At 38.0% G+C, this 15,273-nt stretch overlaps 1 protein-coding gene across 1 annotated transcript in view; it reads right to left on the bottom strand.

Moving 5' to 3' along the window:
* Positions 1 to 5,675: 5,675 nt before the first annotated feature.
* LOC144433439 (uncharacterized) overlaps positions 5,676 to 15,273 on the bottom strand; it is a 16,402-nt gene continuing 6,804 nt past the window's right edge. The window contains exons 8-13 of the mRNA XM_078121756.1: positions 14,623 to 14,759; positions 13,874 to 14,121; positions 13,298 to 13,484; positions 12,254 to 12,522; positions 11,847 to 11,923; positions 5,676 to 11,075 (exon numbers count right to left, since the gene is read on the bottom strand). Of these exons, the coding sequence (XP_077977882.1) occupies positions 9,806 to 11,075; positions 11,847 to 11,923; positions 12,254 to 12,522; positions 13,298 to 13,484; positions 13,874 to 14,121; positions 14,623 to 14,759 (2,188 nt within the window). The 3' untranslated portion in view covers positions 5,676 to 9,805. The remainder of the gene's footprint in view (positions 11,076 to 11,846; positions 11,924 to 12,253; positions 12,523 to 13,297; positions 13,485 to 13,873; positions 14,122 to 14,622; positions 14,760 to 15,273) is intronic.

Below are 15,273 nucleotides of genomic sequence, written 5' to 3'. Positions count from 1 at the left end.
TTCTGATTTATCATTCCAATATGTTTTTATAGATGGGCACATTGCATCAATCACTTGGATATCTTTGGAAGTACATGTTCAAAGGTAGGACGATGTGTACAGATGTTCAATATTGTTAAATGGGAACAAATGTGCGTACGTTGTAGAGTGGTGAATTCGAAAGTGAATTTTCAAGACTCACTGGACATCAACCTTAGCATCGTCATTGTTCCTGTTTAATGGGCTTCTTGTGTGCACTTGACATAAGTGACGCCATAAGCTCGAGCACCGAACTGTCACGTGGTAATTGAGTGATTTTCACAATACTGAATATGTACATTTCTTGGTACCATACAGTTGATCACAGCCGACCTAAACTTTTGGTGATGCATACATATAAATGGAAATATTTTGTTCCGAAGGTCTACCAATATCACTAGACAAAATCTACCAATGTCACTAGACAAAGCCCATAAACTCGCGCAGGGTAGATTCATTTGTGACCGGCTGCCCCATGATGATATTATAGATAGTGTCCTCCGCGTGGAGAATGCGCATAGTATAACGCGCACCCGTAGTCATTGCGCTGCAATGCATCCTTGGGTAAAACCACCAAAAAACCCATCACATAGTATATAGGACGCACGTGCGTATATACTAGTCAATGAGCCGCGCTGCGCGAGCTACTGCATGTACTAACATATGCTTGCCTGAGGTTTCATACCACATGGCCACATCTAGAGAGTGATAATGAGTCAAACCCAGTTTGGATCGCTTCTGTGTATTGGACAATCATTGTATTGAAATTAAACAATTCGTACCATTATAGATTGGCAATCAAGCCAGATTAATGGAGCATTTCCATAACGTTCGGATAAATCTAAAACCACCTTGAACGCCACCGTGAGCTCTATATTTTTAGTCATGTCATCAATAATTGGTAGATGGGAACCGTAATCTTCACACTGTTGTACAGCATCGTCATACGATCTGGCTGGAAAGGACTTGTAGCATGATGTACCAATCTTTTTCCAGTCCCATAGTTCGCTGATGGTACATTCCTCCACTGAAATGAAATACATAATATGCAAAGTCTATGCACATTGCTATCTATGATGTATATGTGAGACTCGGAGGGAATCAAGCAAAAATCGAATTGATGTGGTCATAATGTACGTTTTGGAACCCACCATACGAAAGTTAATAAAAGGTATTTTCATAAATTGTGGGTGGAGAGTCATTTCATGATTTCACGTCACACAAAATTTGCTCGGTTGCCAAGAAACACCAAACAGTGGGAACGCACGATCGTTCTATTTCCGGTCATCAGAACATTTATCTTGTCAGAATGGTTATTAAGAACATATTTGTTTCTCCCTATATATCGAGACATTGGAAAGCCCTTCCAAACAATATATTTATGCCTTTAAATCATTCAACTAGGTGACTAGGACCAGATATGTATGTTGAGCTGAACTGAAATTCACCATATCACTGCAAAGGATCTCGAGAAAGTGACGTCATGTCCTCCTAGTTTCAAGTAGTGTCCAAAACCCGAGCTTCTCAGCTTCTCAGCTATTCAGTGTTTGAAAAGATACTGCGGCCACGGTTGCAAAAAAACTAGCTCAAAATATAGCAGTTGTGCGTCAAGTATGTATCAAAGTAGGTCTCTCGGATGGTCAACATTTACATGGGGCTTTCGTACGACTGACATTTCCGCCTAGTGATTGTAAGAAGATTACAAAATCATAACAGGTGATGCCCCTAGTTACCTCACTGCAATATTCAGTCTTTCAAACCAAATTCATTCCCATAACACGAGACCTGTCAGTAATGGCAACATGTACATCCTTAAAATTAAAAAGCGAATATGGCAAACGGGTATTTCACCACAGCTATGCTGTTCATCGATGAGATAGTCGAACAGAACGACTTTTGAAAAAAATTTAATTTGCTAATGTTCTTGGTCGACTTCTGCTTTAATCCTGCTTTGTAACTTTGTGATAGTCCGATATTTAGTTGTATTGGCTTGTATTGCATGTTGTTGTTGTTGTTGTTGTTGTTGTTGTTGTTGTTGTTGTTGTTGTTGTCTCCTATGTACACTTAGTATATAAATCTTGCAACAGGTTTGAAAAAAACAATACTCTGCATTGAATGCACTGGTCTATATATATTATATGAAAAATGGATACAAACAATATATCAAAATTAAAAATAACACAATGAATTAATGCATACTCTGAAAAATGATATCGAAATACGTATAATAATTTTATTGACACTGGTATATTCAACATAGAGGGCGAAATTACCTTGAAATGAATATGGTACCTTTGTCAGGGCCAGCACATTCGGTATGCTTTCTCGATATAAAAATGCTACTTTATTTTCCGAGGCAATTACGTCAAATGGCGTGTAATCTTCTTCTACATTGAATTGCTTCCAACTTATAAAGTGTCCACTCAGCTCACCCAAATATACATTGCCGATATTGTTAACACCGACAATGATTGTTTTTCCATCATTAATGATAACTTCAATTCGACTGAATCCGTATCCTCCAGAGTTTGCAATATGTTTCCACTCGGCAAACACAGTGTAACGCCACATTATCATACTGTTTTGGTCGGTGCTAACGCCAAATATCTCCCCACTCTGAGAAGCAGAAACGGCCCTCACACAACAACTGTTCTCAATTTTGTCTTCCCATCCAAGCGTTAAGATTGTCTCCTTTCGTCGTAAATACGAATCGGTACCAACACCAAGGAGGGATTTGTCGTGCAGAATGACCACGTCAACCACGCAACACGACTCGGGTAGTGCTGAATGGTAAACGGTACCATCAATCGTGAATCCTAGAGACATGTCATTGTCTTCATGAACAAGCAGGTAATTTGAAAGTACTGTCTGCACCTCTCTTTTATACATAGGTGAGTCATATGTATTGATATACCGGACTTCGTCGTATACCACTAACCCTGCAATGTAAAGTACAAACAGAAGGGATAAGGGCGTTGCGTTGGCAGCGACGCCTGACGCCTGAGTGTGTATTTGTAATTAGTTCACATTCATAGTCTTATATTCAAATCTCTGTTCATGTTTAAAGAGCCACCAGTAATTACAACCGAGGGAGTCCCGGGGATTTATTAGATGGGTCTGACTTTTCAAATCGTGGGGGGGGGGGCACATTTATAGCAAAATGAAAATGGGGGAGAGTGAACTTTGGCTTTGTTATCTAACTTTGTTTTATGATTTTGGCATCCCACCATTGCTACCCGTATCCCATAATATCAGAACATGTCAAATCACTGCTGGCAATCAGTGCAGCGAATAAAGTGTTAGTTGCTGTGTTAGGAGAGGAGGGGTCTCACTGGCGAATGGTAAGACACAGGGGACAATGTCGAAGAGTAGGGGGCCATTGGTACAATGTCGGCAATACATTCGTATAGTATTTTGGAGGTATGGCCATCAACTCTGCCAATTGCATCCAAACAAGGGAATTAATTAATGTAGTGTCTTTACACAAGTTCACACAAGTTCACTTTAGCAATAGTAGCGGGAAACAACCAATGGTGATAATAATGCATAGTCAGATAAAAAAAATATGAGTCAATGTAAAAATATGACCCTCCCCTAACTTCCATTTTATAAAATATGGCCCTCCCTCGACGACTGATTTGTAAAAAGTGAAACCCCCCCCCCCCCATTCCCCGGCCCTCCAACGTGTAATTACTAAAGGCTCCATTACTAAGAACATCTTTGGAATCCTTTTTATACAACCCATTTTAGCAAGCAAGCAAGCAAGCAAACAAACAACAAACGTGTACAATTACATGCAAGACAAAAGTAATTCAACACACCCGTGTCGCCTATAGACTCCATTGTTGACGCCTGGATGTAGGATATCAGGTAGACTTTACATAGTACAGTAACAGTGAAGAGGCATCTCCAGATTGGTATCACAAACAGTTCCATAATTGCGCAGTCATGAAACTAGATGAAACACAATGAGGATAAAGGTCTATTTTTATCTATCAGATTAAAACACCGAAAGTTAGTTTTATATTAGTCCGTTCTATCTAAATCACCTCAACGTTTCTCGAAGAGAATTCTAGCTGAAAACATTACACATGTACTAGTTGATTTTAGTGTCTTCATTTTGTTTTACTTTCCAACTGATAATCAACATGGTAACTTGTCTGCTTCTTCGTCTCCACCTACGCGGTACCTCGATAATTGTTTTGTATTTGAGTGTAATTGTTTTACATTTGCTTTTTAATCCGTATGTATACATCACCGCCGGAGACAGAGTACCAAACCGATTCAGCATTTCATGGGTCTCGTCCATTGTAACATCACGAATGTACGTTCTAAACATAAACCATGCAAATGCCTACAGTTTCACCAATGTTTTTCCTCGCCTTTGTAGCGAATCGTCCTTTATTTGAAAAAAAAAGAATACATAAGCTGGCTCTGGATGCAATCTGATTAAAATCCGATGTAGATGTCGGCTAATCATTCATTGCTATTTTACCTTCGTTATTTTGCTTGAATTGACCTTCGTCGTACATGTTTACGTTTTTAGCCTGATCCGAGAGGAGGCGATCAGGCTAAAAACGTAAACATGTACTACGGAGGTCAATTCAAGCAAAATAACGAAGGTAAAATAGCAATAGCCGACATCTACATCGGATTTTAATCAGATTGGCTCTGGATGGAGACGTTTCGCTCTCAAGTACACTTAATTTAATGCGTGGAGACACTAAAATATGCCAATTTGAATAAGAGTTAACATGCGATAAAATATTTCACAAAACTTAAAAAGAAGCACAAACCTGATGAGTCTCTTCCTGAAAAAAAGACCTGTCAGGTGACTCTGGTAGTGTCCCAATCAATGAATAACCTGACGTCTATCGACAAGTAGTTCTTACGATTTTACGACTATTCAAAACGTGCCATCCGTAAAGCTATTCTAGCAATATACCATAACCCCCCTGAGATAGCAATTTCACCTGTTAGCAAATTATGACGATAACAGCACATCCAGAGCACATCCTTGTATCGCCTTCTTCTGTTTGTAAAGAATTGAGAAGCACGCAAACTATCGTGAGGAGAACGTTATTCTCGTTAAGATGTAATTCTTTAAAAAAACAGTCTTGGTACGTTTTACAAACACATGTGCACAGAAGATGCCTAGTTGATAGAATAGCTGTTGCTATGTTCTTACAGATATTTATATCTTACAGAATGGAGTTTAAATATAACCATACCATCTGTCACACATTTTGGGACCGTTTTTGTAGTAGTGTACATTTTAAGTATATGTGTAGAAATAGATTGGGTCGGTTTTTGATTTAACTTTATGAATCGCTTATAAAAATGCTTCATAGCGACAGTTATTTGCTTCATAGCGACATTTATCTGGCTACTGTTTTAATATACTAATATTTTACGGCCCTGGGTTTTCGCGAACCCTAAAAGTGATACACAGTGTTTATCTAATTTAGAGTCAATGTCTTCAGACAACGCCGAAATTATGCAAATTTACAGACAATTTGGTCAGACAACGCAAAACTGCGAATGTCACACATATATTTTTATCTTTTATTTTACAATATGGGTACATTTAGTAAGGACATAACTTGTCAATATGTCAACTCACAAATGAAAATAAATCTTTGAATACAATGTTCCACATCTTTACCACAGATATGTTTGAAGTCTGGTATCAAAAAAGTTTAAATAAAGTTTGATATACATAAAGATACACATATTAATCTGAAGCCACACAGCTAGCTACTTTGAAAAAAAACAAGAGAAGATATTAACAAAACTGATTAAACAAATTGACACTTCCTGATTTTCTGTTTAATATTATTTTGTATACCTTGCTTGTACATAAACAGGGCATATGGTGACTGAACAAAATCGGGTGTGTCACCGACCCTCCGGTTGCAAAAGCTGTAGAATGTACCTTTTTTAGTTGGTGCGGCGAAGGCTTACATTGTATAGCTGTTTGCCATCTGTTACAGTATTAGCCGAGATTTCCATGTTGTAATCTTAAATTACTATTTAAAATGATAATCAACTTGGGTTTCCAAACACAGCATTTTCAATATATCTTTTAATACATTTGATGTTATTAAAAAAACAATGTCTTCACCAAAGTCTGTCTGACGTGAGTGTAACACTCTGTCTTTGCCGAATATTTCAGGGAGGCTTTACTAAGCCGCACAGACAAAACTTAATGGACTACTGGTTCAATCATGGTGACAAGACAAAAAAATCCTATCGAAACAACCTCCACATTAAAGACATTGTAAAAAACAGAAAAGGGAGTGCAACACGACGACTCACGAATAGGCACATATGATTTTTCTTATCATCGCCGGGCAACATTTTCGGGGGGGGGGGGGGACCCGACAGCAGAGTCAATTATGTCATTGCTATTCAATGGTGCATTGTCGCTGAAATCCAAAAGATCCTAGATCATATTGAATACATGGAATGAAACTATCCACTATCTCTGCAGATTTGTGAATGTTTGCAATTCATCATCAAATTTGAACGTTAAGACATTCATTGCGTTGCTGTTCATTGGTGCATTTACTGTACTATATATATCCCAAAGGATCAATTCTTTGATTTTTAGGTGTTAGTAGTCAAGTCCATGACATTGCCGAGTAGTACCGATTGGTACGCTTCCACGGCCGTATAATACCAAGAAATACTTTCTTATTTGTCTGTGATAATACATAGTCTAGTTGCGAGACCTTCGGGCTTTCCTGTTATACGATACGACAAGCGTTTCGTATCGGAAGAAAGCCCGAAGGCCTAGCAGCTAGACTTACCATAGGGAAAAGGACAAATAATCAATTTTGTTCTCGTGATTTTCAGGATTTCTAATATTATTTTCAAGTGAAAAGAGAACAACTCCACATGGAGACATTCGACAATGGCGGCACGTACGTATACATAACGAATACGTAAAATATACAGTATGCAAAACAAGACTGGAAGCTGGTATGCTTAGTCAAAGACCCTCCTCCTTGGCGGAGGTCTATGTGGGTGGAGGGTCTATGGCTTAGTCTACGGAACTGTAGATTTCGGTAGATTTAATGTCTAGTATACGTGTTCGTATACTTCAGTACACGAAGCGCATATGTGAGATCTGCAGATACAGTAAATTTGCGTAGATTCATGTAGATTCAACTTTTGCCCAGTGTCAATTCTCGTAGCATCCAGATGACTTCTCTCAAATGCTGACCCACTATAATTATGTTGAACTCTAACAACTATACGCTGCAAGGTTAAACATGTTTTTCATTGACATATTTAAACAGGAGGATCACATTTGAGAGAAATTGGACCCCAGGTAGGCGTAACAGTTATGACTGATATGTGCAAATGGGCGTATTAACTAAGCATGAGTCAGTAAGCTATCTGACTCACAAGACCTTTAGCGAAATATAACCCATACCACCGGTCAACGGTACGAAAAGGAAAAACATCCAGCGAGACCGGTATGGGAAAGAATGAGGACCTTAAATGTATTGATCTTTCGCTACACTGTGTCAAGTCAATAAATATGCATTTGATTATTTGGAATAAAGTTGGTGTATAGAACAACTGTCGTCTGTCAGAATTGGATGTAATACTTTGTAGAAAAAATTATCAGCAACGTACGACTATATAATATGCACCCTAAACAACATCACCTTACAGAGACATGGTGAATTACAAAAAAATAAGACATTTCCAGGGGAAAAGTCAATTCACGGTATCTGTCATTACATAGGTTATGAGATTGAGATTGAGATTTAGACAACGCAACGTTTAATTATACCAAACGACATTTCACTACAGTTATGTTGTTCCATTACCTCTATCCATAAGATCGGCTCCGAACCCATCACGAGATCTTAAGAATGTAGTCTGGTAATGCAATTGGATATTTTGTTTAAGTACCTCTGTAACATTTGTCCTAGTTTGTCCCTTTTTTGTTTGTTTTTCTGTGTGTACGTAATTTTGCAACAGCTTCCATTGGGCGAACACTGAAATGGTGTCTGTATATGAAAGGTTAATAACAAAAGTGTTGCCTAATTGCTGAAAATCATAATTATGAAAATGAACCAGTAAGACAGCTACATCATCAATCTTTAAAGGAAGCATGCACTTTGTTATCACCACTGTTCAACTGAAAACAGACTAGTCAAGATATGGGGTTCTTTTTCTGACCCTTCCTCCCTTTATCCATTGTTATTGCAAATGCATGTGAAAAACACAACGCCTATAATTACTGTTTCCAACATTTGTTTTATTGCAGAATGATATGGCATTACTCATGCAACTCGAATATTTCCTTGTAAATCACGAAGCGCTACAGCATCGTCAATGGAAGAAATTATTCGAAATAAGTCGTCACATTTGTTTTCACTTAAGAACTAGAAGAGCTTGTAAAAATAAAGAAAGACGATCTTAGGGAAATATAAATGTATAAACATGTATGTGAAAAAAAAAGGTGAAAAGTTAGTCGTATTTTAAAACAACAATTCTCAATATACTGACAATGACATATGTTAAGGAAAACAATAGTATACTTCTCACTGTGTGAATATATAGCATCTGTGAAGGGGGAATAAAATGAAATGAACCTAAAAGTCGGCGTCACGGTGTGATTAATGGATTATGGTCAAAAGGAAAGAACTGTATCATTGCTATTTATCAGACATTTTTCCAAAACTGCTTTCCGTGACAACAACTAAGAATATTTATATTTGCTTATGACCTTAATGCCAATTATTGAAAACCAAGAGGCAACGTTGTGTTGAAGTGAACAACATTATCTAAACATTAAGGGGGTGGGGGTGGGCAAAGGCAAATCTAATTTAAAGTCCTAACCCAGTAAGTAACGAAAGTAAATTTCACCACTACTTCGATACCACATGACTTCTCTAAAAAAAATATGAGAAAAGATATTATTCATATCATCCATGAACAGACCCGGCCCGCTGTAGGTTAGGGTATTGAATTTTGGGTATTGCAACAATCGACGTGCTTTATAACAATATGAAACACGTGCTTTGAATAAAATACTTTTCAACATATCAAGTAATCACCAACTTGTGTAGTCAGTCTGTATAGAGAGTTTAACATGTCAACTTCTTTTGTTATATCTATTCAGAGAAATCGCTATCTTTGGTGAAGTGATAACTGGTGCAAATATTTTCCATGGTTTCCTTTGAAATATTCTGCAAGACTTTCGAAAGTCTTGAAAAATTTACAAATTGCTATCTCCTTCTACAAAAAGTATTTGATATTTGAACCATTGAAAACGGGTATTCAAAAACTCATGAGTGACAAAAGTACGATTCGAAAATGACAAACGTGTTTTCACAAAACCCTGTAGACTGGTGAGATTTGTCCGAATTGAGGATGCTTATGTGTGAGAGTATACATTAGTGCTAGCTATCATATCATTTGTGACTCAGGAGTTTATCATTTCAACAATGACGAGTTTTTTTTAAAACACACATAAAGAAGAGGCTATTCACAATAAAGGCTTCAATATACTTCAATGACTTAGAAAGGATACAAAAAAAAACATCTACATATCGAAAAACCTATGTTCCTGATTGAAATAACGTCATTCGGTCTTTGTATTAAGGTCTTGCATTGCTTGCATCTTTATCATTATAAACTAAGTACTATTATGTATGTGCAGTGTCGTACTGGATTCGTCTTACACTATATAAGACCGAGTTTACATCCTAATGAAACTCTCAAACATCTCTGCTGCAATTCATCATCATCAAATTTAAGACACTTATGCATTTGCTGCGTTGCTGTTCATAGGTTCATTTTCTGTACCATTCCAAGAATCAGTTCTCGTAGCATTCAGAGGACTTCTTTCAGTTGATGATCCACTTTCGCTGTAGTCCCATACCATCGACACGTTGTCGTAGTCACCGCGATCCTGACGACGTCGACGATAGCTGATAGTACCTATGGCGACAAGAATTACTGCTGTCAAGATGCCAGCTAAGATGATGCCTACCAGAGTACCTACGGAGATTCGTTGAGAGTCTCCAGGCTCTTCAACTGTCTTTCCTGGGTCCTCTGGATCTATATGTGGCACAGGTACATGAGGACCATCTGGTTCATCGTCAGAGGTGTAGTTTGCTGAATGGGTTCTTGGGGGACACACAGGAAGAGAACATGGCAAAAAGGAATACGCCATTTGTATATAAATTTCCTTCACTTTCCTTGTATCGACATTGGGATTGTACACTGGTGAGACACTCAATGCCCAGGGACCAATAGGACTTAGGGCAACATAGTCTCCTCTTTCATCTATGCTGATATGTGTGTTTTCGATGTAGATCACACTTTGTGATGGTGACTTATTCCTAGAATACCGTGTCAGATCGTTTACATTGTAGTCAAAGAGCATGGTCCGAGATGAGTGAGTAAAAGTCCAGGGTTGACCGTTCTGGTCGTACACTGTAGAGGTACCATATCGTTTCAGCCATACCCTAAGTCTGTCATCATCTACCTTGACACCAGGTAACCACACACGAACATCCAACATGTGAGCATGTGTTAGAGGGGCCAGTTGTTCTTCTGTTCCAGTTATGGTGAAAGGTAATTCCCCAGTTCGATCAAATTCCTCAAAATTATTTGGATTGTCTTCACGTTTTATAACAATACTGTTGATCATTGGTGGAGAATCGAGGTTAAATGTCTGAACTTCGCTGCCAAGTTTTTCGATCTTGTCAATCATGTGTATTCGATTGTTTGCCAACCAAGCCTCTAAGAGTGCGACTCTGGTGTCATCAAACTTGAATACCCTGTTTTCCAGGAATTGGTAGTTGTAGGCTTCTTGAAGTCGTTTCATCTGATCGACAATGGAATCCTTAAGGTCTGTGTAAATTCGACCAATTGCTATGGCATAATCTATGACAGTTGGGTCAAAGCCTTTACTAAGTTCACTTCGAAGACGAGACCCCTCTTCTTTAAGAAGGTCGTACTGAGCATCAATAGCAGCAATGCGTAGAACCATTGAATCATGATGAAGAATCTTCTCATTCACTGACCTATTATTGAACAACATAGAGAATGTTTCCCATTTAAAGTCATGATTTTAAAGATGTATTAAGACATTGGAATTAGTGACAAAACTGTGGCTTTACATCCCAAAGTCCGTTAATACCATATTTGTTTTTAGATTCCATTATGTTGTCAAAATCTCCAATTTTACATTTCAAATTGCTAGCGATCATCGAAAGTGCCAAAAGCACCCAAAGAAATACTCTCGAAGAGGAAGGAGGTATCACACTGGTATCAGCTGCAAAAATATAGCAGCTGTGGGAAAAGAGTTTCCTTGTTATTATTATTATTATAAAACATAGTTCTGTATGCCAGTGAATATTTTATCTTATAATATACCTAGTGATAATGCTGTGCCATGATTCGCTAGAATCAGTCACGTGATAGGAAAATAGAATGACTATTTCCCTAGGGAAATAGTTCCATCAACTATTACATGGTCACGTGACCACCGTGAGTTCACAGCAGGTCAAAATGGCAGCTTCTGATGATGTCGTCTGCCACCGCGAGTTCACAGCATGAAGTATATTATAAAACACATATTACCTGGCCTATATTTGGGCTATAGCACCCGTTCATTACCCCCTCGTGACTGTGAGTTACCAGAATCACATGCTTTTTCCCTTCGGCCTCGGGAAATAGCATGTGATTCTGGTAACTCACAGTCCCTCGGGTGTAATAAACGGGTGCTATAGCCCTCAATGTTAGGCAATATGTGTTCAATATCTAGAGCGAGAAAGTTAGGGATGCAGACTTACTGTGATATGTCGATATAGGTCTGAATTTGAGACTTTGCATCTGTGCATTCAGGGAGGAAGAGATATTTGTCCAAAAGCTGAAAGATAACAGAAATTAACGACAATTGAAGTCAAAATCTCAGAAGACTTTGTGAAAATGAAGGATGGAAATGCGTTGTCTGTCTGTCTGTCTGTCTGTCTGTCTGTCTGTCTGTCTGTCTGTCTGTCTGTCTGCCTGCCTACCTGCCTGCTTGCCTGCCTGTCTGAAAACACGTCTGGCTAATTGTACATAGCTTTGAGAATTAAACATATGCATAATCTAAAACTATAAGTTGCTTGCAAAAGAAATACTAAGTCTAAATTCATAACTAAATCACTTTGCATATACTGGTCTGCTTTAGAAATTAAATTGGAAATTAAATTGATACCTTTTGTAACTCCTTTCCATCAGCAACAATTTTAACAGAGTTCTCAGCACCCGTTTTTTCCAAGGTGTCTTTGATCTTGAGATACTGTTCTTCTATGCTGTCCAAAGTGGTCTCAATTGTACCTTTCGCTTGGTCATAAATTCCTTCGATATTTTTCACTACGGTATCGATGCCCTTGATTTGATCAAATATAGACTTGTCCTTGAGTCCCTTGATTGAATCCAAAGCTCCAACAAACTCACCAAAGCCATTGGTTAATTGAGAGAATCCTGAGATAGAAAGGAAACATTGTATTTGAACCAGGCATGTAAATCAAACCTCATGATACTACAAATAAACCCCTTTGTGAGAGAAGATGAGGAGTTTGAGTCTGCAGCATATATGTTTATACCGAAAGTGAAGTACATGTCATCTGTTTGTACCCCAAACAAGCGCATTCGAACAAAGAACATAACTCTTTAATAACGCGGTTGTTCTATATAACAACACTCGTGTCGACGTCTTTTAGTTCTGCGATGCTCAAAAAATGAGGCAAAACGTCCGAAGTCGTCATAATTATTTTCCCCTATTTTTCATAAATTATGCTTTAGGATGTATAGTCATACAATTTCCCAATATTTTTCTTATTCAGTTGAAAATACTCCTGACCGAAATTCGAAGGGTTTTGTCACTACGAGTACGATAACCGAAAGGTGTGTTTTGTACTGTATCAAGCAGAAGCAGAAGTAGAAGAAGTAAGAAGAGGGCCCTTGCCAAGTCACTTATATTTTTATCGGCTGAATAACGAAAATATTCGCACTTCAAGGAAGACATATCAACTATCCCCTGAATATCTGACTTCCTATGTGAATTTCTATTCATGACTCTATTTTGGCTATCAAGTGTCTGCCTGTATGTATGTATGTATGTATGTATGTATGTATGTATGTATGTATGTATGTATGTATGTATGTATGCCTGCCTGCCTGCCTGCCTGCCTGTCTGTCTGTCTGTCTGTCTGTCTGACTCTCCATTTGTCCGTGTACCTGACTGTTAGTAACTCACCATTGAATGCAAGTGTAAATATTTTGATAGCCGCTCCAATGATGTTAAGAATGTCCTTAAATATCATCTTTGCTTTCTGTTTCACGAGATAAATATCAACCGCATTCTTACAGTTTGCAGAAATTCCTTCAGCTGATACGCGGGCTTCTCGTTGATGGTGAATAAGTTCATCCAGTTCACCTTTGACCTGAAATTATAGGTGAAAGTTTAACCTCTCTGTAAAATCGACGCTCCCTACAGCGTCACTGACTGCACCATGGCAACCAAACGCGTATCTGAGCGTTCACTGTTGAAATTCGGGAACTTTTATAAAAACATGTTTCGAAGTTGCCTTCTGGGTTTAAATTGTGATTTCTAAGTCATTCAGAATTTAAAAGTGCCATTTTGAATTGTAAGTATCACCGTACACAATGTACACAATACACTTACATTAAAAAAATCTCTTTTTAACAGACCGTCCTTGTTTAGGTGTTACAATGACAAATAGAGAATTAACTAAAGCCATCCTAAGCTTATCATTACAAAAAGTGACATCAATTATTAAAATAAAACTATTCAAAAAAAACACTCTAGTACCTGACCCAATTCGTCTATTCTGTCGTCTTTAGTTTTACTCAGTACATCCATGTTGAATCTGTTGTGTTCAATGCTCTCCTTGATAATACTTTGTTTTCGTTGAATCTCAGTGGCTTTATCAAAGTACATGTTATAATCAGCCTCAACGTCTCGTGCATATGGTACAATGTCAGCGGTAAGGTAGCTGAAGATACTGTTGTACGAACTCATCGGCATATTGTTAGGTCCGTGTGCCCAATAGTCCAGACCTGGAATGAAGCAGATGATGAAAATAACGTCTTTCATGAGTCGTAAACAACGGGTACGGGGTCAGCAAACAAAATCTTGAAAACAGTAAATGACTGACAATATTTAGTAGTACACTCAGTTGCAGACAAGAACAGCCTGAAACCATTGGAAAACTACTACTACAGCGATAGTCTCAGTTACCCAGACTCTCACCGCTGGGGGCTCTTCTCCCGGGCTCTTCTAAGACTACGAGACTATGCAGACGCTGTCCTCCTTGCGGAGGTCCCACGTAGGCAGAGCACCCAGAGGCGGGAGTCTGGGAAACCGAGACTACTACAACGATATATGAAAGTTTTGTTTAAAAAATATCGGAATCATAAATAAGTCTATCCTTGATAGCTAACAAGAAAAAAGTGCAAACCACAACATATGTATATTTGTATTATTTATACAAGTTATACGACAAAACAAAAACCCAAACACACATTGAAGGAAGACATTAAGTGTATACATGTACATACCATGTGAAAGCTGTTGGAGATATATCAAAGCCTGGTTTGCATATTTTTGTCTTTCCTCATCATCAGAACCTTTGTTTGTGATGTAAATCCATACATACATGTCCTTGGCGGCCACGAAATCTCCCTTCTTGTAGTGTCTATAAGAATTGATAGATGTGATGTTAAGTTCAAGTTAATTGCCGTTAACATAAGATTTTTACCCGACAACTAAAATCGTAGTTAACAGTTGATGAAACCAAGTGCCTTTTAAAAATATTCTGTTTCACAAAGTCATAAATTACCAGTTGTTACTGTAATACCTACATAATATTCTGAATATCAATTCGTATGCACACTCTTTAATTCATAACTTAGCACATTTCTGTACACGTTCATTTCACATTGATCAGTCACCAGCATCACCGAATATGGAAATCAGTGATACGTGCGCCCTCAAAGGCCAAACGAACATGTGTTCAAAATATTCAGCCAATCTGACCACAGTTTTCATAAACAAAAGACCATCGCTCCGCAGTAAATTAAACATCGGCAATTATTACTCCATGATTTGGAATACATGATGTACTCATGAGTAAGAGTTAGCGTCATATAAATATTGACTAGTAAAAAAAAATGCTTATGTCCTCGACACTTATATCCAAATTTTCTAGG

Source organism: Glandiceps talaboti, chromosome 3 (assembly GCF_964340395.1).
Source record: "Glandiceps talaboti chromosome 3, keGlaTala1.1, whole genome shotgun sequence".
Classification (NCBI taxonomy): domain Eukaryota; kingdom Metazoa; phylum Hemichordata; class Enteropneusta; family Spengelidae; genus Glandiceps; species Glandiceps talaboti.
The sequence above is the reverse complement of the archived record's forward strand: the minus strand, read 5'-3'. Positions and strand labels throughout refer to the sequence as shown.